Genomic DNA, 25,452 nt, shown 5'->3' with positions numbered 1-25,452 from the left:
CTGATGTCAAATTAACACCTGACACCTTTCTTGATATCATGAAGAAATTGCAGCATTTCAAATCTGTAGACCAGTTAGACCCAACAAGTTGAACAGTTGATATCATGTCACTAAGTGACAGCAACACATTTGACTCATTCTTATCTTAATTTGTATGTTTGTATGTAATAAGATTATAAGTTTTGCTTGATTTCACAAGTTTCCGTTTCTTATTTGTATCTGCACAATTTTCATGAATTGCTCTGTGTTTTCCTAGGTTTTGATAAAGTTAATATCAAATCCATATCCTTACACAGACAAGATTTCAGATGCAATACAAGAGGCCAGCATGCTTCAAGCCAACCTTGGTGGACCGGACTCTGAAACCGTCAGTTTGCCTATCTCACATATTGATGGTGAGCAGGGAAGGAATAAAAAATACTGACTCTCTTTCTGTTACTATAGAAAATACAAAGAACAAAAGTAAACTTTCTGAAAATAAATGTTAATCAATCAGTTGGTGGGAGGTAATGACCCAGTGGTATTGTTGCTGGACTGTTAATCCAGAGACTAAGGTAATGTTCTTGGGGCCTGGGTTTGAAACCTCACACAGCAGATGGTGGGATTTGAATTCAATAAAAATTTGGCATTCAGAGTCAAATGATGATCATGAAACCATTCTCGGTTGCTGGGTTCATTAATTCCCTTTAGGAAAGGAAGCAACCATCCTTTCCTGGTCTGGACTACATATGATTCCAGATCCAGAGCAATATGGTTGACCCTTAACTGCCTTTTAGGATGGACAATAAATACTAGTCAGCCAGCGATGAGCTCACCTCATGGATGAATTTTTAAGAAGTCTTTCAGCCAGTGACGTTAGTTCTGGTAGAACAAATTGCATAGTTGAGGGACTAGGGTTTTCAACATCATTTTATGCCTTCTCTATAATCTCATATTAGGCAATTGTGTATATCCACTGACAATGTTTTGACCACTTTGTTTAATGCTTGAAAAAATCATTTGCTATTTGCACTGAAACAAATAGTCCTGGCTTTTGCATTTAACTTGTAATTCATATTCGAATTGATGAAAGATTATCAGGGATAAGCAGGAATGTAGAGCCAAAGTTTAAAATCACATCAGCCACGAACGTAAATGGTAAAGGGACCAGTATACTACTCTTGTTCTTTGTGTTACGTTATTTGTGGTTGGCGAAATGCTTTCCATTTCAACATCAAGAATTCCCAAGACAAATATTAAATGGTTAGAAATCCATTTTCTCTGAACTCCATTTCTCTGACTCCATCAATGAATTTCACCTCTGACTTCAAAAAAGAGTGAGTCCTTATAAATACCTTTCCACTTTCTATAGCAGCAATCGTGTGGCTTCTCTGTGTAACATTACTGACAGGAGCAGTATTGTGTTGTAGACTCAGAAGCACTAGGAAATTAAATAAGACCACCCATACCTCTTTTTCAGAGGACATTTTGCCCAACAGAATGCAGAGATTTTCATCATGTCAATCCAAACTGAATTTGAACATAGATTTATGAAATGGAACGATCAACACATTATCAAATCCCCTACCAACTGAAGTGGGAGAATTACTGTGTTTACTCCCTATATTTATCCCCTATATATAAATAATGTGCAAACTCTGAAATATTTTCTTCTCATATATCACTATTGTCCATTAATCTGAATGAGGGGTGAGGAATCGATTGTGCTAGAATAAATACATCTGCTCAGTGAACATCATCCAGTGAAACACATGTAAGTGCCATGAACTGTGTAAAGTGAAATGGATCATTACTAAACCAATTATATTCACTTTGTACAGAATGATTTTCTAACCTTTTATTGTCTTTTAGATGTTCTGGATATGGTGGATGTTATTATGGAGACCAGTGAAGGTCTGAATGAAGAGATTGGATTTGCTTTGAGTGAGAATATGATTGCACAGACCTTTCCTTTCAGTCCTGTGGTTACAGCTGCTTTGGAAGCCAAGAACAAAATTATTTTAGGAAACAGTAATGGAACAGGTGAAATGATGAATGACCTTGGATCTAAAACCGTTTCTTCTGTGTGTGGCCTGAAAAGAAACATTCAATGTGTTTATTGTCTTATTATTAAGACCTTAATTGAGCCGCTCCAAATTTAGTTTCCTCTCCATTTACAGTACAGGGCCGTATTGGTCAGACCTATATTCAATGTATTTTGAGTCTGGTTCCCTAATTCTGTCATTTTAATCTTTATTCTGTTGAAATTGTGTGTTTTTGATGGGCACAAATAAAGACAAAGTATTTTCATTGCACCTCTCAATCTGATGCTTCACTTAATACACCTAAAAATTCAGATAGGATCCAACAAACAGTCATGATGATATGTGTGGAAGGTGAAAGTTGTATTCCATTTTCTCCTTTTCTCTCCCGCTTTACTTATAGTTTCGTATGGCTACATCCTTTGCTTGGAAAAAGTGAGGAGCGCAGATGCTGGAGATCAGCGTCGAAACGTGGAGTGCTGGAAAAGCACAGCCAGTCAGGCAGTATCCGAGGAGCAGGAGAGTTGACGTTTCGAGCATAAGTTCTTCATCATTCCTGACGAAGAGCTTATGCTCAAAACGTCAACTCTCCTGTTCCTCGGATGCTGCCTGACTAGCTGTGCTTTTCCAGCACTACACTTTTCGACTGTACATCCTTTGCTTGTATACAATTGTTCGACTTGCTCAGAATCGCCACATAATTGTTGAAGTAGATTTCACATTGCAGAAGCAGATGTTACTTGGTGTTATCATGAACAAATGAAGCCAAGCAATCTTTTTAAACAAAACAAGTACATTTGTATGTGTTTTAATGGGTGAAGCTTTCAGTTTAGAGCTAACATATCTGATATCTTGAACTTGTTCTTCAACGTCTTGAACTTGAGGCTCAAAGCCTCAACTGAATAAAACTAAATAATCAGCTGTCTCATTTACTGATTCCCATCTTAATGTGCTGTTTTAGATGCTGTTCTGAGGTATCTTTCTGTTGTTATGACTGATATTCTACATGTGCAACAAGATCCATTAGCTTTGTGCCTGGTATTACAGTCATATGACAAAGAACTGGATTCATTGCCTGAAAACCAAACTATGCACAAAAATATTCTCCAGCTGCACAAGTATTACGGGCTTTGGATCCCACAACAAACCAAGCAAACACTGGTAAGAAATTGAATTTCTCTGTGGGTTCATTCAACAGCTGGGTTGGCATTTAACAGTAAAATCACTATGTGTCTATACTGTTAGTACTAATAGTATTAATTTCAAATACTCTCCGTGCTGGCGGTTTACATATTGATCATCAATTCTTGGATTCGATTCCTAGAAACATCTTGATTTTAATTAGCACGGTGGTATATATAGTGTAACCTAAAATCTATGTAGTTAGTGTTCATGTTCTGGCTCAACTCAGGTGTGATCTTTTACTACACTGTTCAAAAATGTTTCTTTTGTGTGTATCTGAGAAAAAAAAGACATTTAGTGTGTTTATTGTCTTATTGTTAAGATCTTAATTGAACCACTTAAAATTTAGTTTCCTCTCCATTTACAGTGCAGGGCCATATTGGTCAGACCTATATTCAAGTATCTTGAGTCTGTTACCTTACTTCATATTATTCTTGATCTTCTTTTCACTTTTGACATAATTAAACATGCCATAAACCTCATTTGCATCATTCTGTCTATACCAATGCACTCCACTGTTCGTGCACCACTCTCCTGATTCTTTCAAAGATAACTCCTATACCACTACCATATTGCTGAGAGGAGCTTCCCCTTGCACATTAACCCAAGTGTACCCTAGGAACCCACCTTTGACCTCATTCTCTTCACTGTCTATATACCATCTCAACTGTTCAGCCCATCATCCCAGAAAGAGTTGTGTGAATTTTATTTGAACTGCATCTAATGCAATTAAACCTATTTTCAAATAAGGAAACCAGAATTCCACTCAGAATTCCAGCAGTGGTGTCACCAAAGCCCTGTTCAGCTGCTGTAAAACTTCCTTACTTTTATATTTCATTTTGCTTGTCTTGCTGATTACTTGTTGTACTTGCATATTAACATTTTATTATACAATGATGTTATTCAGAAGCATTTATCTCATCACTGTTTGCAGGACTTGGCTGTGAAATTGACTACTACTTTCCCATACGTTGCAACAGCCACAACTGTAAAGAAGTAATTTGTGGAAACGTAGGACTTCTGAGGGGGAGTAGACTATTTGCATATTCAAGCCTGCTCTGCATTTAATCAGATCATGGCTGACTGGATTGTGGTCTCAATTTCACTTTCCTGTCCATGTCCCTAAAGTCTCTTGTCAATCAAATCTAACTCTGTCTTCAAGAGTTCAATGACCTTGCCTCCTCTGTTTTCTGGGGAAGGGAATTCCAAGTACTGAGACCAGATATTTCTCCTCAGCTCCAACTGAAAAGGGAGGCCTCTTGTTTTTAAGCTGTGCCCCCCATTTTGTCACCCCTACACGAGAAAGCATCCTCTCCGTATCCACCCTCTCATGTCCTCTAAGGGTGCTGTATGTTTTGATGAAATAACTTATCACTTTCCTAATCTCTAATGGGTGTGGGCTGACCTATTTCATCACAAGATAAGCCCATCATCCCAGGAAGAGTGAATTTTTGTGAACTGCTTCTATTGTAATAAATCTGTTTCAAATAAGGAAACTAGAATTCCACTCAGAATTCCAGCAGTGATCTCACCAAGGCCCTGGGCAGCTGCAGTAAAGTGTTCTTTCTTTGATATTCCGTTCCCCTTGCCTTGCCAATCACTTTCTGTACTTGCATACTAACATTTTGTCATTTGTGTACAGTAGCAGATCCCTCCATATCACCAAAGTTCTACTGCCGTCTCTCTCCATTTATAGTATACTGCTTTCCTCTTCCAAAATGAACAAGTTCACAATTTTATCATGTTATTCTCCATCGGACAAATTTTTGCCCACTCACTTAACCTGTGTACATGCCTTTGCAGAATCTTTACCTGTTCTTTTCAACTCGCTTTCTTCCTATCATGTTGTCATCAGCAAATTTTTCTGCCATACATTCAGTCCCATCATCCAAGTCATTGATATAGATTCCAAGTAGTTGAGGTCCTAGCATTGGTAAGACTCTTGAACAAAGCACCTCACTATCCTCTGAGGTCCTTAGCCAATACTGTACATATCAATAGCACAAAACAAGCTTCAGATGTAATTTCCTCTTCATGTGGTAGTTCTTTATTAATTTACTAAGCAATAAACTCAAAACACCAGCTGCTTAGTGAGATTCCATGTTACTGTGGGTTTGCTCTGCCATCTAACTCCCCACATCTTCCTGTGACTGATCAAGTCATGCTTCCTGATTGCAGCAGTAATAATCTTGAGAACTATGGCTTTATACGCCTTTCTGATCCTTGTCTCTTGACCTGTAATGTCTTAAATTAGGTCACCTGCTTGGGTTACCAATTCCATCGTGCCTATGAAAGACCACCTCCATGTGGTCATACCTACTATCAGCAGAAAAGATGTTCAAAGTTTGTGCGAAGATTTGTAGCTCGGGTGCTCGTTGTTGTGGTTCTGTTCGCCGAGCTGGAAGTATTTGTTGCAAACGTTTCGTCCCCTGGCTAGGCGACATCATCAGTGCTTGGGGGCCTCCTGCGAAGCGCTTCTTTGATGTTTCCTCCGGTGTTTATAGTGGTCTGTCCCTGCCGCTTCCAGTTGTCAGTTTCAGCTGTCCACTGTAATGGTTGGTATATTGGGTCCAGGTCGATGTATTTGTTGATGGAGTTTGTGGATGAATGCCATGCCTCTAGGAATTCCCTGGCTGTTCTCTGTCTGGCTTGCCCTATGATAGTAGTGTTGTCCCAGTCGAATTCATGTTGCTTGTTGTCTGCGTGTGTGGCTACTAAGGATAGCTGGTCGTGTCGTTTCGTGGCTAGTTGATGTTCATGTATGCGGATTGTTAGCTGTCTTCCTGTTTGTCCTATATCGTGTTTAGTGCAGTCCTTGCATGGTATTTTGTACACTACATTTGTCTTGCTCATGTTGGGTATCGGGTCCTTCGTTCTGGTGAGTTGTTGTCTGAGCGTGGCTGTTGGTTTGTGTGCCGTTATGAGTCCTAGGGGTCGCAGTAGTCTGGCATCCTAGGGGTCGCAGTAGAAAAGATGTTCCCAGGTGCATACCAACAATGGGTGTGATTTCTATGGCGTGGTAGGGCAGGAAGAAGTCACTCTCACATTCCTGAGAGGTTAGTGTCCACATCAATTGCTGTAGTCAAAGCATCTAGACCACCAGTGACCTCCTGTTTTGTGCATATGTCTGTCTGTGTCCCTGATTTTCCCAGCAATAATATCCTTGATCAGAATCTTTCTCCTGTCATAACCCTATCTTCCTGTGATACAGTTTAAAGCTCAAAGTGTCACTGCTCCTCACAAATGGCTACATTTGAACTCAAGAACAGATATAAGACATATTAAAACACAAAGGAAGGCCTTACATTATAGTATGACAGAAATATACACATATCAAAATGTTTTACAGCATTGATCCCTGTAGTATTATGTTCATTACAATTTGCCAGAATGAAAATGATCCATTTATCCTAGTGTCAATTTCCTGTTAGCTAACCAATCCTTTATCCATGCTACTCCCCACGCCATGTGCTCTTATCTTTTGCAGTAACCTTTGATGCAGCGTCTTTTGGAAATCCAGGTGCATTGCATCTACATGATCCTTTTTATCCACTTTTCTTAACTTCCTCAGATCTGTAATAAATTTGTTACATACTACTTTCTTTTCACTAAACCATGATTGTGCATTGTGATTTTCTGACTGTCTTGCAATAATTTCCTTAATAATAGACATTAGTAATCTCCATTTGACAGAGGTTATGCTAACTGGCCTATAGTTGCGTGCCTTCTGTCTCCCTCGTTTCTTGAATAAAGGTGTTGCATTCCCAGTCCACTGGGAGCCTTCCAGATTATGACCAGTGCCTCTGCTATTACTGCAGCTACTTCTTTTAAGGCAGTAGGATGCACAGGCTACTTTATCCTCAGAACATATTGGCTTTAGGTCTCATAGTTTTCCTGGCACCTTTTCCTTAATGTTGGTTATTGTCTTAGTTCCTCCCTCACTTTTACCTCTTGATTCTCCATTTTCTTTAAGGAATTTTTTTAAGACTTCAAAAGTGAAGACAGAAGCAAATTATGTGCTCAGTGCCTTGTTTTCCATTACCATTTCCCCAAACTCACTCTCTTCAAGACAATCACTAGGATTTTTTTAATTTAAATATTATAGAAACTTTTATGATCTACTTTACATTACTAACTAACATTTTCATATTCTCTTTTTTTCAGTCATTCTTTGCTGGGCCAATCTTCTGACCTACCAAAATCTTTACCGATTTGTGCAATATTTCTTTCAATTTGACACTATCCTTAACTTTATTTAGTCACAGATGATGCCTCCTTCCCAAAGAGTTAATTAGCTGGGATGAACTTTGGAACTTACTGAGATAATGGAATAAACTGCATTGCATTCTGGAGAATTCAAACAGGATGTTCTATAACCAATTGCAAACTGCTTCGAAGAAGTGGACATATTGTTTTTAAATTTTTAAGTATATAAATAAAACCAGTTCCGTGCACAAGATGTACAAGAACAACATTTTCCATTTGTATTTAAAGACCTAGATATATAGGAAATAATTTTCTTGATTATTTTGATATCTCAATGCTGCAGAATGAGTGTTGCAGACATCGTTGAACAGGTTAATACACCTTGTACGTCAGTACCAGGTCTCTGCCTGGTCAGAGTGGGAGTTTGTAAACAATTCCACCCCCCACCCCCTGTCTTTTATCCTGAAGATGCTGACTCAAACAAAACTTTTCCCTTATGCAAACTTCTGATGGTAACTTGAAACTGCCTTGGCATCAGTAGATTTTCTGGAAGTCTACCTTGCTACATGTAAAATGCTTCTTCTTCAGAGAACCAGATGCACAGAAAACTGGAAGTACGGTGGATACAGGATCATAGGGTGCTGGATTAGACAAGTGCAAACTGTGATTACAAAATTTGTACAGTTGCACAGATTTATCTGCAGGTGTAATTTCATATTCAGGAGGGATATTAGATGTCATGTTAACTGATCTTACGGATTAATTGACGAAAATCTATTTTTCTGAAATTTATCCACAGTTTGAACAGTTTGGTTCAGATACAATGAATCCTGCACTATTGGAAGATACTACATTCTGCAGCCTTCTCATGGGTGCGTATGGAATGGGAACTAGCACCCTTCTAAGTGATGAGGTTAAAGAAGATTTGAAGCAAGCCGTTACAAAATTGTGCCTACATGAGCTAGTTCTGGCTGTGAAGCAGGTGATTCTATACATTCGAACCACTGTGGAGAACTTTAGTAAAGTGAGTATGATGCTTGTTACCAGGACAACAGAAAAAAATATATAGTTTTATGAACAAATATCTGTTCCTTTAATGTTGAAATAATCTCTCTCTAGTATAATACACAGCTTAAAACCAAAACATAAAATATTCATTGCTAAGTAATTCCAGTATTTTCTAGTTTATTTTCAGATTTCCAACATCCATGGTATTTTCCTTTTTTATATTACTCCTCGCCTCCACTTTGCTTTGGAAAGTGAAATTCCTGTTTGTTCTGCTTATTCTGAAGCAAATAATGTGATTCTAGATTTTAAGACTCTGCTATCAGAGTAAGGTTTGAATGAAGTGCTGGTTTATGTTGAAAGGTTGCAATGAGACAGTGTATCCTGTTTGGAAGAAATGTGATTTTGAGCTCAAAATGCTAACTCTGTCTATCCCCCCATACATGTTACCAGAGCTGCTGAGTTTCTCCAGCATTTTCTATTTTTATTGCAGATTTCTAGCAATTACTGTATTTTGCTTTAATTCAATAAGAAGGCCTATTTGCTTCAGAGAAATATCTGAAATTTAACTCCCAAACTGCACCTCATTTATTCGCCTTAGCCATCAATTTGTTGATGGAGTATTTATTGTACTTCTTTAGTTGTGAAGATGAATTGACCCTGAAGCATGAAAATGTAATTTTTTAATCTACTTTTATGTGCCTACTGCCCAGAGATTCCTCAACAGCCCCACCCACAGACCTGTCCAGAAATTTGACAACAAAGAAGAACAATGCCACTTGAATGGACAGAATCCCTACAGTGAAGAAAGAGGCCAGTGGGCCCATTGAGTCTGCACCAGATCTCCAAAGAGCATCCCACCCAGACCCCAACCCTAATCCTGTAACCCCACATTAACCATAGCTAATCCACCTATCCAACACATGCTTGGACACTACGGACAATGTAGCACTGCCAGACTACCTAACCTGCATATCTTTGGACTGTGGGAGGAAACCAGAGCATCTGGCACAAACCCACACATGTGGAGAGAACATGCAACTCCAAGGCTGGAGTTAAACCCAGGTCCCTGTCGACATGTAGCAGCAGTGCTGATCACTGAGGCATGTGCAGCAGTCAGTGTGCCGTGCTGTGTGATTTAAATGAGTACCAAGTGCAGCCAGTCACTTTGACAGGGTATAGATCAGAGTGGTGTTGGAAAAGCACAGCAGGTCAGCCAGCATCCGAGGAGCAGGAAAATCTATGTTTCGGGCAAGCGCCCTTCATCAGACCTTCATCAAACCACCAGAAACAGTTCTCCTTCCGGATCCTTCGCTCCGCACTCGCAGCCATGCGCCGGAACCTAACCTCTCTACAGTCAGCCCTGCCTCAGCTGAGGGCCACACTCTCTCAGAACTGCAAAGGACCCACTCGGTACTATATTCTAAGAAGAATTCATACTTCCTGATGAAGAGTTCTTGCCCGAAACATTGATTTTCCTGCTCCTCGGATGTTGCCTGACCTGCTGTGCTGTTCCAGCTCCACTCTGATCTAAACTCTGGTTTCCAGCATCTGCAGTCCTCACTTTTGTCCACTTTGGCAGGGTAAGCATAGAAGATAATTGTGAAGTTAGGGACCAGTTGGTTAAGGGTGTCAGTGTGTCAGATGGGTGAAACACCAGTTGGGTAGGGTGTCAGTTAACTGAATGAATAGGTCAAAGGTGTGTTAGTTCTGGCAAGAGTAGTTGGGGTTGTGCGTTCAGCTTGACAGGTGTGGTGGGGGTATTGCTGGGTCTATGTGGAATCTGATCTGGGGTGGGGTGCAGACCAGGGGTTGGGGAGTGCCGTTCATGTCAGCGGATTGTCTGGTTCACTTGTAGGAAAGAATGTTGGGTCAGACTAAGGTCTTCTGTGTCAGGTTCTATAGTAGAGAGTGGTTATAAAGTCTAGGTTTGGATGGGGATGGGGTGTCAGTTGTCAGACCAGTTGGATTTAGTTGGGTCAGAAGCAGAGTGGGATTGGGTTGGGGGTCAGGAAAGTGTAGTTGGATTAGAGAATCTGGGTTCACCGGGGTTGGAGGGAAATTGTGATTTGCTGTTCAGATTAATAATTACCTGGGATTTTAATCCTCAGATTCTTTTCTGGGTAATTATTAACCTAAACTGAGTCAGGACTCTTTTAGAGGACCCAGATGAATTGTCAACCAGAATCTTGAGTTTCACAGGTAATTCACAAGGTATCTGCTACGACGGGGTTTCTGGACGATCCTTATGCACAACTGTAACATGCCCTCCTATCAGAATACCTGGGCAGTGTTTGGGTTGGATCCAAATAAAACAGATTCGAAAAGTGTGGTGCTGGAAAAGCACAGCAGGTCAGGCAAGGCAGGGTCCGAGGAGCAGGAGAGTCAACATTTTGATTCTGATCTGCAGTCCTCCCTTTCTCCAAATAAAACAGATCTTGTGTAGTATATACATTGGCCTTGAGGTAACAGCAATGCACTCTTTTTAATCTGTTATATTGAGGATCATGTTTGAGAAATGTTGACCTGAATTCCATGTTTCGTGAATTTTTTTTCTTTATTCGTTCATGAACCATGGGCATTGCTGGCCGGGCCAACATTTAATGCCCAGCTCTAATTGACCAAAAAGCATTTAAAAGTCAGCCACAACTCTGGTGTCACATGCAGGCTTGAACAGGTAAGGACACACAAGGTGAACTAGATGGGAATTTCCAACTTTAGACACGTCGTCACCATTTAAGTTAGCTCTTTTTAGTTCCAGACTTTTATTGGATTCAAACCTGCTATGGTGGTATTCAAACCCATGTTGCCAGAACACTAGCCTTGTATTTTGGACAGGCCAGGCCAGTGACATTACCACGACACCATCAGCTCTTCACAAGCACATACTTCAGGTGACATCTCTTGACAGAAAACCAAGAACCCGTGGGCCTTACCTCTTGTTTTACCACAATCGGCAGGATCCTCTCTGGCCCTCAGCATGGTTGGCAGAAACAGAGAGTGATTTGTTACCATCTTGTGAATCATGGGCAGCAGGTTCAAATTTTGACCCAGGTCTTCATTCTCATACAATATTTGTATCAATTTATAAAGGGCTTCCATAAATGCCCAATCTCTAAAGCAGTACCTGCCGTTATAAGAGAAGGAGTCTTTTTTAGACCCTTTTAGACACAGTCCTATGGCAAATCCCATACTGTGACATTTGGCACTTTTAGTTTAATAAGGTATTTAATTCTTTCTTGCTCAGTATGATTAGAAATGTCCATTCATGGGATCAAAATATTTTAGGACAGACAGAGTTATCCACTCCATCATTTTCGGTCTATTTGTATGTGAAACAAATAACAGCAAGCAATCTGAGCTGGATTTACTCACAGTAAAACGTATCTTACACATTACATCACTCAATCCATATGTGTCTTAACTGCCTAAGTTTTGGACAAGGTGTTTAGTGGACTTGGAGGGTTTTAGTTTTAGTTGTTCCTAATGTTTTCTGCTCATTTCATTTTGGTGTTCTCATGTTAAAAACATCAAAATCAGTATACCTTGTTAGTAGTGCAGCTGATCTCATGCGCTTTCAATGTATTGTTGTAAAACTCCAGGAATATGTCAGTTACCTCAAATCTATGATTTTAAAACAGTATACTCCTGAAAGTGTTTCCTGCTTAACAATTTTGGTGATTGCATTCACAAAACCAGAAATTGCTGGAAAAGCTCAGTAGGTCTGGCAGCATCTGTGAAAAGAAATCAGAGTTAACATTTTGGGTCTGGTGACCCTTCCTCAGAACTGCTGGTGGCTAGGAAAGGGCCAGTTTATAAGCAGAATATAGTGTGGGGGAGGGGGCGAGTTGTAAATGATAGGTGAGGAGAGAGCCCAAAGAGAAAGAAGAACAGTTGGACAGACAAAGGAATGGATTACGATCCTTCTGGGAGGGTGAATCACGGTTGATGGAGGCTGTTCATGGCTAACATAAAAAGCAACATTTTCCTAGCTACCATCCGTTTTGAGGAAGGGTCACCAGACCAGAAGTGTTAACTCTGATTTCTCTCCACAGATGCTGCCACACCTGTTGAGCTTTTCCAGCAATTTCTGTTTTTATTTCTGATTTACACCAGTTCTTTCAGTTTTTATTTGGTGATTGCACTGATGACTGGGTAGGAGGTGAAGAATTATTGCTTCCTAATTTGTAATTCCTTGATGGAGGTGACTTATTCTGGTGCTTTCTTACATTTTTCTTTATTGTTTCAGATGAAAAGGGGCACTGGCTTAGAGCTGATTGGACTATTTATGGACCTTTTGAAATTGATGTTATGGAGATGTGAACAAATTGATGATACCATGGAGAGGAAGTTAATAAAAGAAGGTGAACCTGAGCTTTTCATGGACCTTGATCTCATCGTAGATGGAGACATAAAGAAGGACCAGGTAACCCCTCAGACCCCTGTGTTCTCTTTGTACTGAAAGGATTTGGTGTTCAGTCACAGTGCCTGTGGGTCACTGCTCATTTTTAGTTGTTTATATGTTGCAGAGGCACAAATTAGTATCTCTGTGAGGTTGGTGCACTTTTTTCTGCATGTCTACATCTGAATTTTTCTGCATTTCTACACCTGAAGTCAAAAAGATTTCTCTGTTCGTACTGTTTTTCTTGTTAACTGTCTCCCATTCAGTCCCTTGCTGAAGATGTTGATGTCTTATTGGAGAGATAAAGGCTGGTTGTACTTCAGTATGTCACCAGAATGGCCATTACCCACCGTGTGAACTTTGGCAGTTTGGGCAGAATTTTCAAAGAATAGGGCAGGTGGATAAGCTTGCAATTTTGTGCTGTCGCCCATCACAATGGTGCAGCACCACAGTCCTGACTCTGAGACAGTTACAGAGCAGCTGGCTCAGGTTACACCTGTCAAGTGGTGGATTTTCAATTGAAGCCTTCATCCCTTGCCAAGTGGGATTTCCAGTTGGCATCTGGGCAGCCTATATGGCCTAGAACACATGTAGGCCAAGATGGTAGACTAGGTGGGGAAATTGGACATGAAATCATAAGAGACCCAATCCCCTTCCCATGTCCACCAGGTAACAACAGCTGCAGCTCCAAAAAGAACACAACAATATAATAATGATTAATCCAAAAATAAGGAAAACTTATCTCTACTCTTCTCTCTCACACTGTCTCCCTTTAGTTCACTCTTTCTCTTTTTTCTCTCTCCCTTTCTTTTCTCTGTATCTCTTTGTTTTTCTTTTCCCCCTTCCTTTTTCTCTCCTCTTTCTGTTTCCCCACCACAATCACTGCTACTTTGACACATCACTGTCTCAGCTGGTAGGCCTGCAAATATGTGAATGATGCAGAGCCTCCTGTTTATTCTCCAGCTTTAGGAGCCCACAGGTCAGCAATTTGGCACCCTGGCCTTTAACTAGTCACTCTTCTAAACGTAGTTGGTAAGTCCATCAGGAATGTGCCGTATGGAATCACAACTCATTCCTAGTTTCATTGTGATTCACACACTCGGAATGAATATTCAACTCTTGTTGATATCAGAGCTGAAAATGTGTTGCTGGAAAAGCGCAGCAGGTCAGGCAGCATCCAAGGAGCAGGAGAATCGACGTTCCGGGCATGAGGAGAGTGTGCCAGGCAGGCTAAGATAAAAGGTAGGAAGGAGGGACTTGGGGGAGGGGCGTTGGAAATGAGGAAACTGGAGAAATCTGAGTTCATCCCTTGTGGTTGGAGGGTTCCTAGGCGGAAGATGAGGCGCTCTTCCTCCAGCCGTCGTGTTGCTATGATCTGGCGATGGAGGAGTCCAAGGACCTGCATGTTCTTGGTGTAGTGGGAGGGGGAGTTGAAGTGTTGAGCCAAGGGGTGGTTAGGTTGGTTGGTCCGGGTGTCCCAGAGGTGTCCTCTGAAACGTTCCGCAAGTAGACGGCCTGTCTCCCCAACATAGAGGAGGCCACATCGGGTGCAGCGGATGCAGTAAATGATGTGTGTGGAGGTGCAGGTGAATTTGTGGCTGATATGGAAGGATCCCTTGGGGCCTTGGAGGGAAGTAAGGGGGGAGGTGTGGGCGCAAGTTTTGCATTTCTTGCGGTTGCAGGGGAAGGTGCCGGGAGTGGAGATTGGGTTGGTGGGGGGTGTGGACCTGACAAGGGAGTCACGGAGGGAGTGGTCTTTTCAGAACGCTGATAGGGGAGGGGAGGGAAATATATCCCTGGTGGTGGGGTCCGTTTGGAGGTGGCGGAAATGACGACGGATGATATGATGTATATGGAGGTTGGAGGGGTGGTAGGTGAAGACTAGTGGGGTTCTGTCCTGGTGGCGATTGGAGGGGCGGGGCTCAAGGGCGGAGGAATCGCCACCAGGACAGAACCCCACTGGTCCTCACCTACCACCCCACCAACCTCCATATACATCATATCATCCGTCGTCATTTCCGCCATCTCCAAACGGACCCCACCACCAGGGATATATTTCCCTCCCCTCCCCTCCCCTATCAGCGTTCTGAAAAGACCACTCCCTCCGTGACTCCCTTGTCAGATCCACACCCCCCACCAACCCAACCTCCACTCCCGGCACCTTCCCTTGCAACCGCAAGAAATGCAAAACTTGCACCCACACCTCCCCCCTTACTTCCCTCCAAGGCCCCAAGGGATCCTTCCATATCCGCCACAAATTCACCTGCACCTCCACACATATCATTTACTGCATCCGCTGCACCCGATGTGGCCTCCTCTGTATTGGGGAGACAGGCCGCCTACTTGCAGAACGTTTCAGAGAACACCTCTGGGACACCCGGACCAACCAACCCAACCACCCCGTGGCTCAACACTTCAACTCCCCCTCCCACTCCACCAAGGACATGCAGGTCCTTGGACTCCTCCATTGCCAGATCATAGCAACACGATGGCTGGAGGAAGAGCGCCTCATCTTCCGCTTAGGAACCCTCCAACCACAAGGGATGAACTCAGATTTCTCCAGTTTCCTCATTTCCCCTCCCCACACCTTGTCTCAGTCCCAACCAGCACCACCTTCCTAACCTGCAATCTTCTTCCTGACCTCTTTCCCCCCCCCCACCCCACTCCGGCCTATCACCCTCACCTTAACCTCCTTCCACCTATCGCATTTCCAACGCACCTCCCCCAAGTCCCTCCTCCCTACCTTTTATCTTAGCCTGCTTGGCACAGTCTCCTCATTCCTGAAGAAGGGCTCATGCCCAAAACGTCGATTCTCCTGCTCCTTGGATGCTGCCTGACCTGCTGCACTTTTCCAGCAACACATTTTCAGCTCTGATCTCCAGCATCTGCAGTCCTCACTTTCTCTTGTTGATATCAGTTGGTCCTGATGTTTGGCATTCAAAAGCATGTAGGACTTACTGGTTGATCAGCTGGAAACTTTGTTTAATTTATTTTCCCATCACCCAATTCAGGGATTCTGGGCTCAATGCTTCTGTTTTCTTTTCCTGGCGAAGGTAGATTAACTGCACAAACTTGATGATAAAACATAAGACTTTATTGTTGTGAGACAAGGGACGAAATGGATTCTTGAGCCTTACTTTCGGGTGACACAAATGTGTCTACATGAAAGCTAGAGAACATTGAGTGTTTATTTTCTATTGTTGGCATGCTGCAGAGACATCGGGTTGGAGGTGAGGTCCTTAGATTTTACAGTGCTGGATAACACCATGGGGAATTCAATATTTAACATTATTACTAATTTTATAAGTCAGAAAGCCAGTTTAGTTTTCTGAAAGAGTTTTTGGAAAAGACTGATATTTCTGGGATGTGGTCAGAACCCAGTTTTGCACTTGTAAAGATTGATTCTTAAAATTTCAGATGGAATAATTTCTATCTTTTCCTTTCAAGAGCTAACTTAATGATGTGTATTTGCAGGAGTTTTATCCCTGCTGTAATTTTCACTGTTTATGTTGTATGTTTTATGCTCCACTGTTAATTTCAGGTCCTGGAAAGCATGTTATTGACCATTTTTAAACACCCAACACTGGAACAGTGGTTCTTGGCTTTGGAATTAAAGACTGCAATACCACACAGCCTAAACCCTGTCAGTTTCAAGATGCTGTCGGCCCACCTTACTTCTAAAACCCTGAGCCTACTCCAACATAGTGCCCCTTCATTGCATCGACTTGGCCACATGGATGGAGTGGCGACTTATTTTAAAGCTATCACTGAAGCTGCATTCAAAGAACTTGAAAGGAAAAAGACAACTGAGGAGAAGTCAACTGTGAGCAACAAGAAGTCCTTACCTTTCGAAGGTCTGGAGATATTCCATGGCTATATAGATACAACTCAACTCAAAGAACTTGTGGCATCCATGTTGGAACTCCCAGAAAAATGTTTAGCCATCCAGAGTAAACCTGAGAATGGAGGTGGTGGGAGAATACAATTAACTATGTATGGGAAAACATTGGTCCAAATTCTCACAGAAAATAACCAGGATGCTCCAGGCAGAGGTGATCTGGTGCTATCGTGTAACCATTTCAATGCTTTAGGTACACTCCTGCAGTCTTCACGCAGTGAAGAGTTGGAGAAGGTCCTTCTTGGAGTCCTGAAGAAAGAGCCACTCTTTTCACAACTTGTGAAACCAGATGTTTTTGTTCATTGCTTGAATCGCATGACTGAAACTTCCCTCTCGATTTGTGAGATACTCATTCAATGTAGCAGCACTTATCTTTTACAGTTTGAACTTTGGTGCTTAGTTGCAGGGAGAATGAAATATCTGCAAAGCAATATGGCTGTTTATCTTTCACTGTTTAACACGTATCTACAGTGCGAAGGAAAAAGTGGTTATGCTCGACCAAAGAAAGGTGATTAACATTTTAATATATATTCTTCTTGTACTTGTCTAATCCTTTCAATTCCACTTTTCTTATTTTGGGGGAACACATTAAAATAGATCATTTATTACCATGAACATGCCACAATTGGAATGTTTTATTTGTTAATGACAATAAATTGTTGCTGCAACAACTGGGCTTTTGACATTTCTCTTAATATATACAAACTTTTTAAGGCCCTTTAGCCCCTGTCAAAAGGCTGTAAACTGGGGTGAATGGGACATACATTATTCTGAAAGTTCTGCAACAATTTCCATGGTTTTTTTGTCAGTGAGGTATCTTGATGTGGACTATCCATTGGATTATCTAAAACTGTAATTACAAACGTACATACGAGCAAGGTTCCTTGCCCTTCACGCCTGCTGATTGTGGCTGATCTGACTTTCACCTCAACTCTTCATTCCTGCATATTCCCAATAATCATTGAACCCTTATTCATCTGCATCCACTGCCTCTTGAGGAACAGACCTCCAAAGATTCTCACCCTCCTCATCTCTGTTTTAATGTTGTCCTTGGCAGGGAGAAAGTAAACTTTCAATGATAAACATGTTTTAAAATGTTCAGCTAAAAGAAGAAATGACTTCAATAGAAATGTACCCAGATGAACTTTTGTTGTAACTCAGTTGTTAGAGGATGGGTTTCCTATACAGAAGTAACAGAATGAAGATTTGAAACAGACCAAATGTTGGAAAATGGAACTAGATTGGTAGCTGATTTTGACCTGTGCAGACTTGATAGACTGAAGGGCGTTTTTCTGTTCTGTAGCCCTCTATGACAACGCCTGTGATCACCTATTGAATTGCCATCTTTGTGACATGCCTAGTAGGACCAAGTAATTCAATTAACATTTTTGCAATGTCTAAAGATGACATTTTGTCCTAATTCAGTCCTTGCAGATGTCCTGATGTTTATCAAAGAGACCATGTGGAAGAGACTTGTAAGCTCTATTGCATCAGACGATCCACCCAATGAAGTTGATTTGCAAATGCAAGTACTTTCCAAATTAGTGAAATCATTGTCATCACACAACGATGTGTTATCTATAATGGAACAATTACCTGCAGTGTTGGAGAAAACAGCCAGTTCTTCAAGGTAGATTCTTCATTTGCTTTGAATGTCATTTCCATAGTGTCTTTAATGGAGAGTAGTTTGTCAAGGTGTTCCATACCAATGTAAGAAAACAACACTGAAGCGAAGGAGGAGTTAGTGCAAGGGGTGTCCAAAATCTTGAGTTGGAAAATGGACGTTGAGGAGGCCCATTAAACAAGGGGAGAGGTTTGTATATAAGGTATAGTATATAAGGTATTTAGAACATGGAAATCCAGTGACTTAGCTGCACGAGTTCAAATGTTCTTGTCAGTGGATTATGTTTCTCAATAGGACTGAATTTTCTGCTTTTTTTTGCAGAAGTGGGAGAGAAATGAGCATTTTTAATATAATTTTGTGTCAATCTGTAAATGATTTCAAACCAAACTGTGGGTTCTGAGCAGCTATGGTTTTCATCTCATGAAACCTTGAAAGGAAGAATGATAAACTACACTTATGTAGCAACTTGCTATTGCCTCAAAGCACTTCAAAGCCAATCAAATACTTCTGAAGCCTAGTTTCTGTTGTGTTGTGAGCAATAAACTGCTGAACTTTTGAACATGGCAAGTTTCTCAGATGAAGAAAATAATAGTTAATTTATTTTAGATGTCAGTTGAGGGAAAACTATTGACCGGGACACTATAAGAACTCCCTTCATCATCTTCAGTATAGTGCCATGGGATCTGCTGTGCCCCCTGCAAAGGTCCGTAGTTTAATATTTCAGCTGAAAAACAACACTGCCTCAAGTGCAATATTCTTTCAATGCCAGCAATAAATAAGTTCACCAATCCACGGCATGGAATTCAAGCACATAAACATTCAACTTAGAAATACAAGTAATGCCCATTCAGCCAGTTGCTGACTCGGAGCTAAGATGTCTTTGTTACAGGACTACATTTATAAATGTTATGGTTTTTCTCCAACTCTATTGTGTGACTCATAAATTTACAAGTTTGTTACTCTTACAATATTTAGCATTAGTGTTCAGTGCATTTTTGTGAACTACGAAGGTTTTGATGTTAAGCTACAACATTTTTAGCATCTAATCAGTCTTCAAGTTTCATTTCTAACTTGTATTTTTAGTAAGATAACAGAGTCTGTAAAATTGAGTCATTTAATTGCAGATGGATTTTGGCAGATGCAGTCTGCACTGTGTTGGAACATAACCCTGAAGACCTACGATCCTGGAGAAAATCCATGTTAAAGGCCTGTCTCCAATGGCTAGCTGCCACCTATAGCAACAGCAAGGATCAGGAGGAAAGCATGCAGGAGACTGAAACAGCAATGCTGGGCAGGTTACAGGAGTTGGTAGTAAGTGTCACAATTATAGCTTCATTTGAATTCAATCATGGTCCACTGCGAGAAGCAAAGTTGTTTCCATTGTATTATAGAACATCGAACATTACAACACAATGCAGGTCTTTTGGCCCTCGGTGCTGCACCGACCTGTGAAACCAATCTGAAGCTATCTAACATACACTATTCAATTTTCATCCATAACTTTTTCCAATGACCATTTAAATGCCCTTAAAGTTGGCGAGTCTAGTACTGTTGTAGGCAGTGCGTTCCATGCCTCTACTACTCTCTGAGTAAGGAAACTACCTCTGACATCTCTCCTATATCTATCACCCATCAATTTAAAGCTATGTCCCTCGTGCTAGCCATCACCATCCATGGAAAAAGGCTCTCCCTGTCCACCCTATCTAACCCTCTGATTATCTTGTATGTCTCAATTAAGTCACTTCCCAACCTTCTTTTCTCTAAAGAAAACAGCTTCAAGTCCCTCAGCCTTTCCTCATAAGAACTTCCCTACATAACAGGCAACATCCTGGTAAATCTCCTCTGAACCCTTTCCAAAGCTTCCACAACCTTCCTATAATGTAGTGACCAGAACTGTACACAGTACACCAAATGCGGCCGCACCAGAGTTTTGTACAGCTGCAGTACGACCTCATGGTTCTGAAACTCAATCCCTCTACCAATAAAAGCTAACACACCGTTTGCCTTCTTAACAACCCTATCAACCTGGGTGGCAACTTTCAAGGATCTATGCACATAGACACCGAGATCTCTTTGCTCATCCATAATACCAAGAATCTTACCTTTAGCCCAGTACTCTTTATTCCTGTTACTCTTTCCAAAGTGAATCACCTCATACTTTTCCACATTAAACTCCATTTGCCACCTCTCAGCCCAGCTGTGCAGCTTACCTATGTCCCCTGTAACCTACAACATCCTTCATCACTATCCACAACTCTACTGACCTTAGTGTCATCCGCAAATGTACTAACCCATCCTTCTATGACCTCATCCAGGTCATTTATATAAATGACAAACAACAGTGGATCCAAAACAGATCCTTGCAGTATACCATTAGTAACTGAACTCCAGGATGAATATTCCCATCAACCACCATCCTCTCTCCTCTTTCAGCTCGCCAATTTCTGATCCAGAATGCTAAATTACCCTCAATCCCATGCCTCCATATTTTGTTCAATAGCCTACCGTGGGGAACCTTATCAAACGCCTTACTGAAATTCTGTTGTGTTTGCAGGTTTCAATCGGCGAGGTTGACTCAGATGAATGGAACAACTTTTTAAAGAAAGGACTAAAGTAAGTTAAAGTACAAATTTTTTTTCATGATATCTACACAGAAGAATGTCTTGAAAATGAAATCCTTTTTACAATTAAACAGTATACTTGTGATATAGCATGTTGTTAGCTCCCAGTATCTAACTGTCTTTTGAAAGAATGCGAAGTGAACATGTGTATATTTATGTTTTCGATACATATTTGTGTGTATGTGTAAAAACTGTAATTGGATATTCAATGCTTGGCCTGTCTGACAATACCTAATTATAAGCACTGTATCAGTAAATGGCTGACAAAAATGGCTTGCCCACTTGGTCAGTTGAAGGAATGGTGCTATCAAACTTAAAGTGGGAAGGATTATTAGCATTCCTATCATTAATGCTTCTTGCTGTCTTCATCCTCCTCCCTGATTTCAGAGAGCAGTTGATATGTAGTATGGTAGGGACTGTCTGGTCTGTAAAGTCAAAAGGAGTTGAATATGGAAATGAGAAACTTAGGAAAAGATTTAACAAGAGACGGCAATGTAGCTATAGTAGAAGATCAAAGATAGAAAAGGTCAAGGAGAAGAAAGGACACTAAAGGGATGATAGAGGAGTTGCAGTCAGAAAGATATCGAAGTGAATATAGACATGGAAGTGGTTGACTAATGTTTTCTCAGCGATTGAGATTATGGACTTGATATTAACTGCTGCATCCAATGACCTGATTTAAAATTGGCTACTGCTGCAACAATTTGCTGGATGCTGGGAACTCAGTACTGAAATGGAAGAGGGAGATGCCACCCTTACATGGTAAGTGGTGGTTTCCGCACATCTTGTGGGCTGGCTGTCTCTCACATTTCAGTGCAAGGAGAATGAGAAGAGGATGCAGAATACTGATGTTAATTTTAAAATTATTTAGCCTTTCTTTTTCTTTTCCTGGCCACTTGAAGGAGCTTTTATCTCCCTAGATTGTCTTAGAATCATAGGGTTATACAGCATGGAAACAGACCCTTCGGTCCAACTCAATCACGCCAACCTAATCTGACCCAGTCCCATTTTCCAACATTTAGTCCATATCCCTCTAAACCCTTCCCATTCATGTACCTATTTAAATGTCTTTTAAATGTTGTAATTGTACCTGTCTCCACCATTTCCTCTGGCAACCCATTCCATACACACACCATCCTCTGCATGAAAAAGTTGGCCCTCAGGTCCTTTTTAAATCTTCCCCCTTTCATCTTAAACCTATGCCCTCCAGTTTTGGACTCCCTCAGCCTCAGTCGCTCCACCTATTCAGCCTTTCCCTATAACTCAAACCTTCCAGTCCTGGAAATATCCTTGTCAATCTTTTCTGCGCTCTCTCCTATATAAAGGTGACCTTTTGTCCCCATGCCCTCCAAATCATAGGCCTCTTCAACTTCCCAGTGAATTGTATCTATACCCAAGGGTTTATCGCTATAACCTGCTGCCAGCAAGTCTCTCCTTGTTTCCAGCCAACAACTAGGAAAAGGACTTAATACCTTAGGTCTTAATACATTGAGACTTATGTGTGATGGCACAGTCACACAGTAGCCAATGGATCTGGAAGCAAAAGTTGAGAAAGAAAGCAAACAATGAAATTGGCAGGGTAGTGACTTCAAATGAAGATTTAAATTTGGCAAAGAAGTAGTGAAAGTGAAAGAAAGGAGAGGAAGGGTAATAAATACAGAGAAGGTTGAACAAGAAGGTATTGGGTGAAAATTTTAAATGCAGGAAAGAACCTGAAGGAATCAGGATATTGATGTTATGTGTACTGCCTACAGGTTTGGACAAATTTCTTTCCAGCTTACTGCATTTTAAATGGAAACTTTTATTTAATGGTTCAGAGGGCTGCAAGACCTGTGTCAAAAAGTGTGCTGCCGGAAAAGCACAGCCAGTCAGGCAGCATCAGAGGAGCAGGAGAGTCAACATTTTGAGCATAAGTTCTTCATTCTGAAAAAGAGCTTATGCACGAAACGTCGACCATCCTGATCCACGGATGCTGCTTGACCTGCTGTGCTTTTCCAGCACCACACTTTTTAACTCTGATCTCCAGCATCTGCAGTCCTCACTTCCCCCCACCCGGCAAGACCAAGTTAGTTTTATAAGACCTGTATGTTATAGGAAGGAGGAAAAGGCTGAAGAAACTTGGTAATGAAGATTGGAATTCTGTAAAAGCATGAGTTGGAACATGAGTTGATGTGGTGAGTTTTCATTTTAACACATTAAAGATGCAAGGAGACAAATGAATGCAGACAATGTTGGCATGTTATTTTGGGAGCTTAAAAGTGGAAGGTTCACAAGAGAAGCAACCACAGAATTATATAGAAAACTTTACTGCGCAAGTCAGTATCCATGCAAATGTTTTTAATTATATTATTCCGTTGAATGATCCCTCTCTTATAATGGCAGGTACCGCTATAGAGATTGGGCGTTTTTGGAAGCCCTTTATAAATTGATACAAATATTGTATGAGAATGAAGACCTGGCTCAAAGTTTGATCCCGCTGCCCATGATTCACAAGATGGTAACAAATCACTCTCTGTTTCTGCCAACCATGCTGAGGGCCAGAGAGGATGAATGTGGAAAAGCAAGAGGTAAGGCCAGATAAAGTATATCCGGGAGTAGGGACTTGGTATCTAGAGATGCCACCTGAAGTATATGCTTGTGAAGAGGTGATGGCGTAGTGGTAATGTCACTGGGCTGGCCTGTCCAAAATACAAGGCTAGTGTTCTGGCAACATGGGTTTGAATACCACCATAGCAAGTTTGAATCCAATAAAAGTCTGGAATTAAAAAGAGCTAACTTAAATGGTGACCATGTGTAAAAACCCATCTAGTTCACTGAGGGCTTGAATTGTGTTGTCCTTGTCTGGTTTAGCCTTCAACAGGGTGGCTGACGTTTAAATGCCTTTTGGGCAACTAGGGCTGGGCATTAAATGCTGGCTAGCTAGCAATGCCCATGGCCCATGAACGAATAAAGAAAAGATTTATCTATATATTTGGAAGGGGGTGTATAATGTTAGAATTATTGCATTGTGTGATGATTTTTTATAATAATTGCAGAAAATGATATTAAATAATTTGCTGTCTATAGTGCAGGCTGTTTGCAGGAGCAAATTTCCACCACTTGGTTGTTTAATGGCTTCTTTTCAGTTTTATTGTAAAGAACTGAAATATCAAATACATTCTTCCTGATAATCTCATGCTCTGTTCGGCAAATAGCAAAGTTCTATTCTGGAAGCAAAATAATACACATGAAATTCTGTACTTTGACTGCTGCTTAGTCAGTGATTAGTTCCAGCTAAGCCATTTTAAACCTGACCTGCTATCCTAATTTATCACATAACATCAAACTGAATGACAAGACTCCATAGCTGAGAAAGCAGCTCCACTGGAACAGAAAAGTCAGAAAAAGGTTATTAAAAATTGGAGAAGACTTTGTATAATTTTAAGAAGTCGTGCAAGGTCGGATTTCTCATTCATTGAAAAATGGAAAAGTTCCTGTTTAATCTCTTGCTATCAACCATTTGGTAACAAAATCATATCCTTAAAAATTGCAACTTCAAAGCCATTTATTTGGCTTTTTCATTAATGTGTGGTAATTGTAAAGAGAAATGTACACTCTTTATCCCATTAAAAACTGAAAGAGATTCCTGTGAAGTGTTCAAAGTTCGAATGACCAAATCTTCTGAACTTTGATGTTAAGTTGTACAGTTTTCTATTCAATACACCCTTTGTTCATTTTCTATATAATGGTGTGACATGATTAGTTCAGAATGGGAGTACAGTATTCAGTCCATCATATATGAAAAACATATTGTCAATCATGGGAAGCACCCAGTCTTCCCTTTCAGACTTCTCCACCCATTGTCCATTATTTAATAACCTTACTTTGCCAATGTGTATTGTCAAGACCCTTGAGAGAATGCAGAAGTTGTTTACCAATCTTTGTCTAGGCTCAAGGAGTTTGGTTACTAGGTTCGGCTAGAAAGCTGGAGTTGTCCTCCTTGGAACAGAGGAGAAGAGGGAAGATTTGATAGAGGTGTACAAGGTGATGACAAGTTTAGTTCCAGTAAGCAGGGAAAGCCTTTTCTCATTGGTTAATGGTACAAGGACTAGGGCCTGCAGATTTAAGACTTTGGACAAGTCGTGCAAGGGGAATGTGAATTAGAACAGTATTACAGTACACAACAAGTGGTGATGACCTTGAAGTTGTTGCCCACGAGGGGAGTGGATACAAAAGTGATCCATGATTTCAAAAGGAAATTAGGTGGACACTTGAAGAAAATAAATTTTCAGGGCTACAGGGACCAAGCAGGAGTAAGGCTGATTAAATAGTTTGCAAAGATCAGGTATGGACTCAGTAGGCCAAATGTCGTCCTGTGTGCCATAAATTAATCACCTAACTATCCGTATTAGAGTTGTAGTGTCATTAGGACAAAGAAGGAAGCCTTCAAATTTCATCTACCACTTTCTGTCAGCATATCAAGTCCTGCTACAGATGATTGATAACATCCTCAT

At 40.9% G+C, this 25,452-nt stretch overlaps 1 protein-coding gene across 2 annotated transcripts in view; it reads left to right on the top strand.

Moving 5' to 3' along the window:
- Positions 1-25,452, top strand: part of urb1 (URB1 ribosome biogenesis homolog) — a 127,334-nt gene that overhangs the window by 46,717 nt on the left and 55,165 nt on the right. For both annotated transcript variants that reach the window (XM_043701201.2, XM_043701199.2), the window contains exons 17-26: positions 257-395; positions 1,852-2,022; positions 2,983-3,182; positions 8,209-8,433; positions 12,664-12,840; positions 16,358-17,222; positions 18,140-18,344; positions 19,463-19,649; positions 20,893-20,951; positions 23,342-23,526. In XM_043701201.2, the coding sequence (XP_043557136.2) occupies positions 257-395; positions 1,852-2,022; positions 2,983-3,182; positions 8,209-8,433; positions 12,664-12,840; positions 16,358-17,222; positions 18,140-18,344; positions 19,463-19,649; positions 20,893-20,951; positions 23,342-23,526 (2,413 nt within the window). The remainder of the gene's footprint in view (positions 1-256; positions 396-1,851; positions 2,023-2,982; positions 3,183-8,208; positions 8,434-12,663; positions 12,841-16,357; positions 17,223-18,139; positions 18,345-19,462; positions 19,650-20,892; positions 20,952-23,341; positions 23,527-25,452) is intronic.

Source organism: Chiloscyllium plagiosum, unplaced genomic scaffold (genome assembly GCF_037043375.1).
Source record: "Chiloscyllium plagiosum isolate Xiang-an unplaced genomic scaffold, Cpla_swu_hap1 HiC_scaffold_12, whole genome shotgun sequence".
Classification (NCBI taxonomy): domain Eukaryota; kingdom Metazoa; phylum Chordata; class Chondrichthyes; order Orectolobiformes; family Hemiscylliidae; genus Chiloscyllium; species Chiloscyllium plagiosum.
This window is presented reverse-complemented; position numbering and strand designations above follow the sequence as displayed.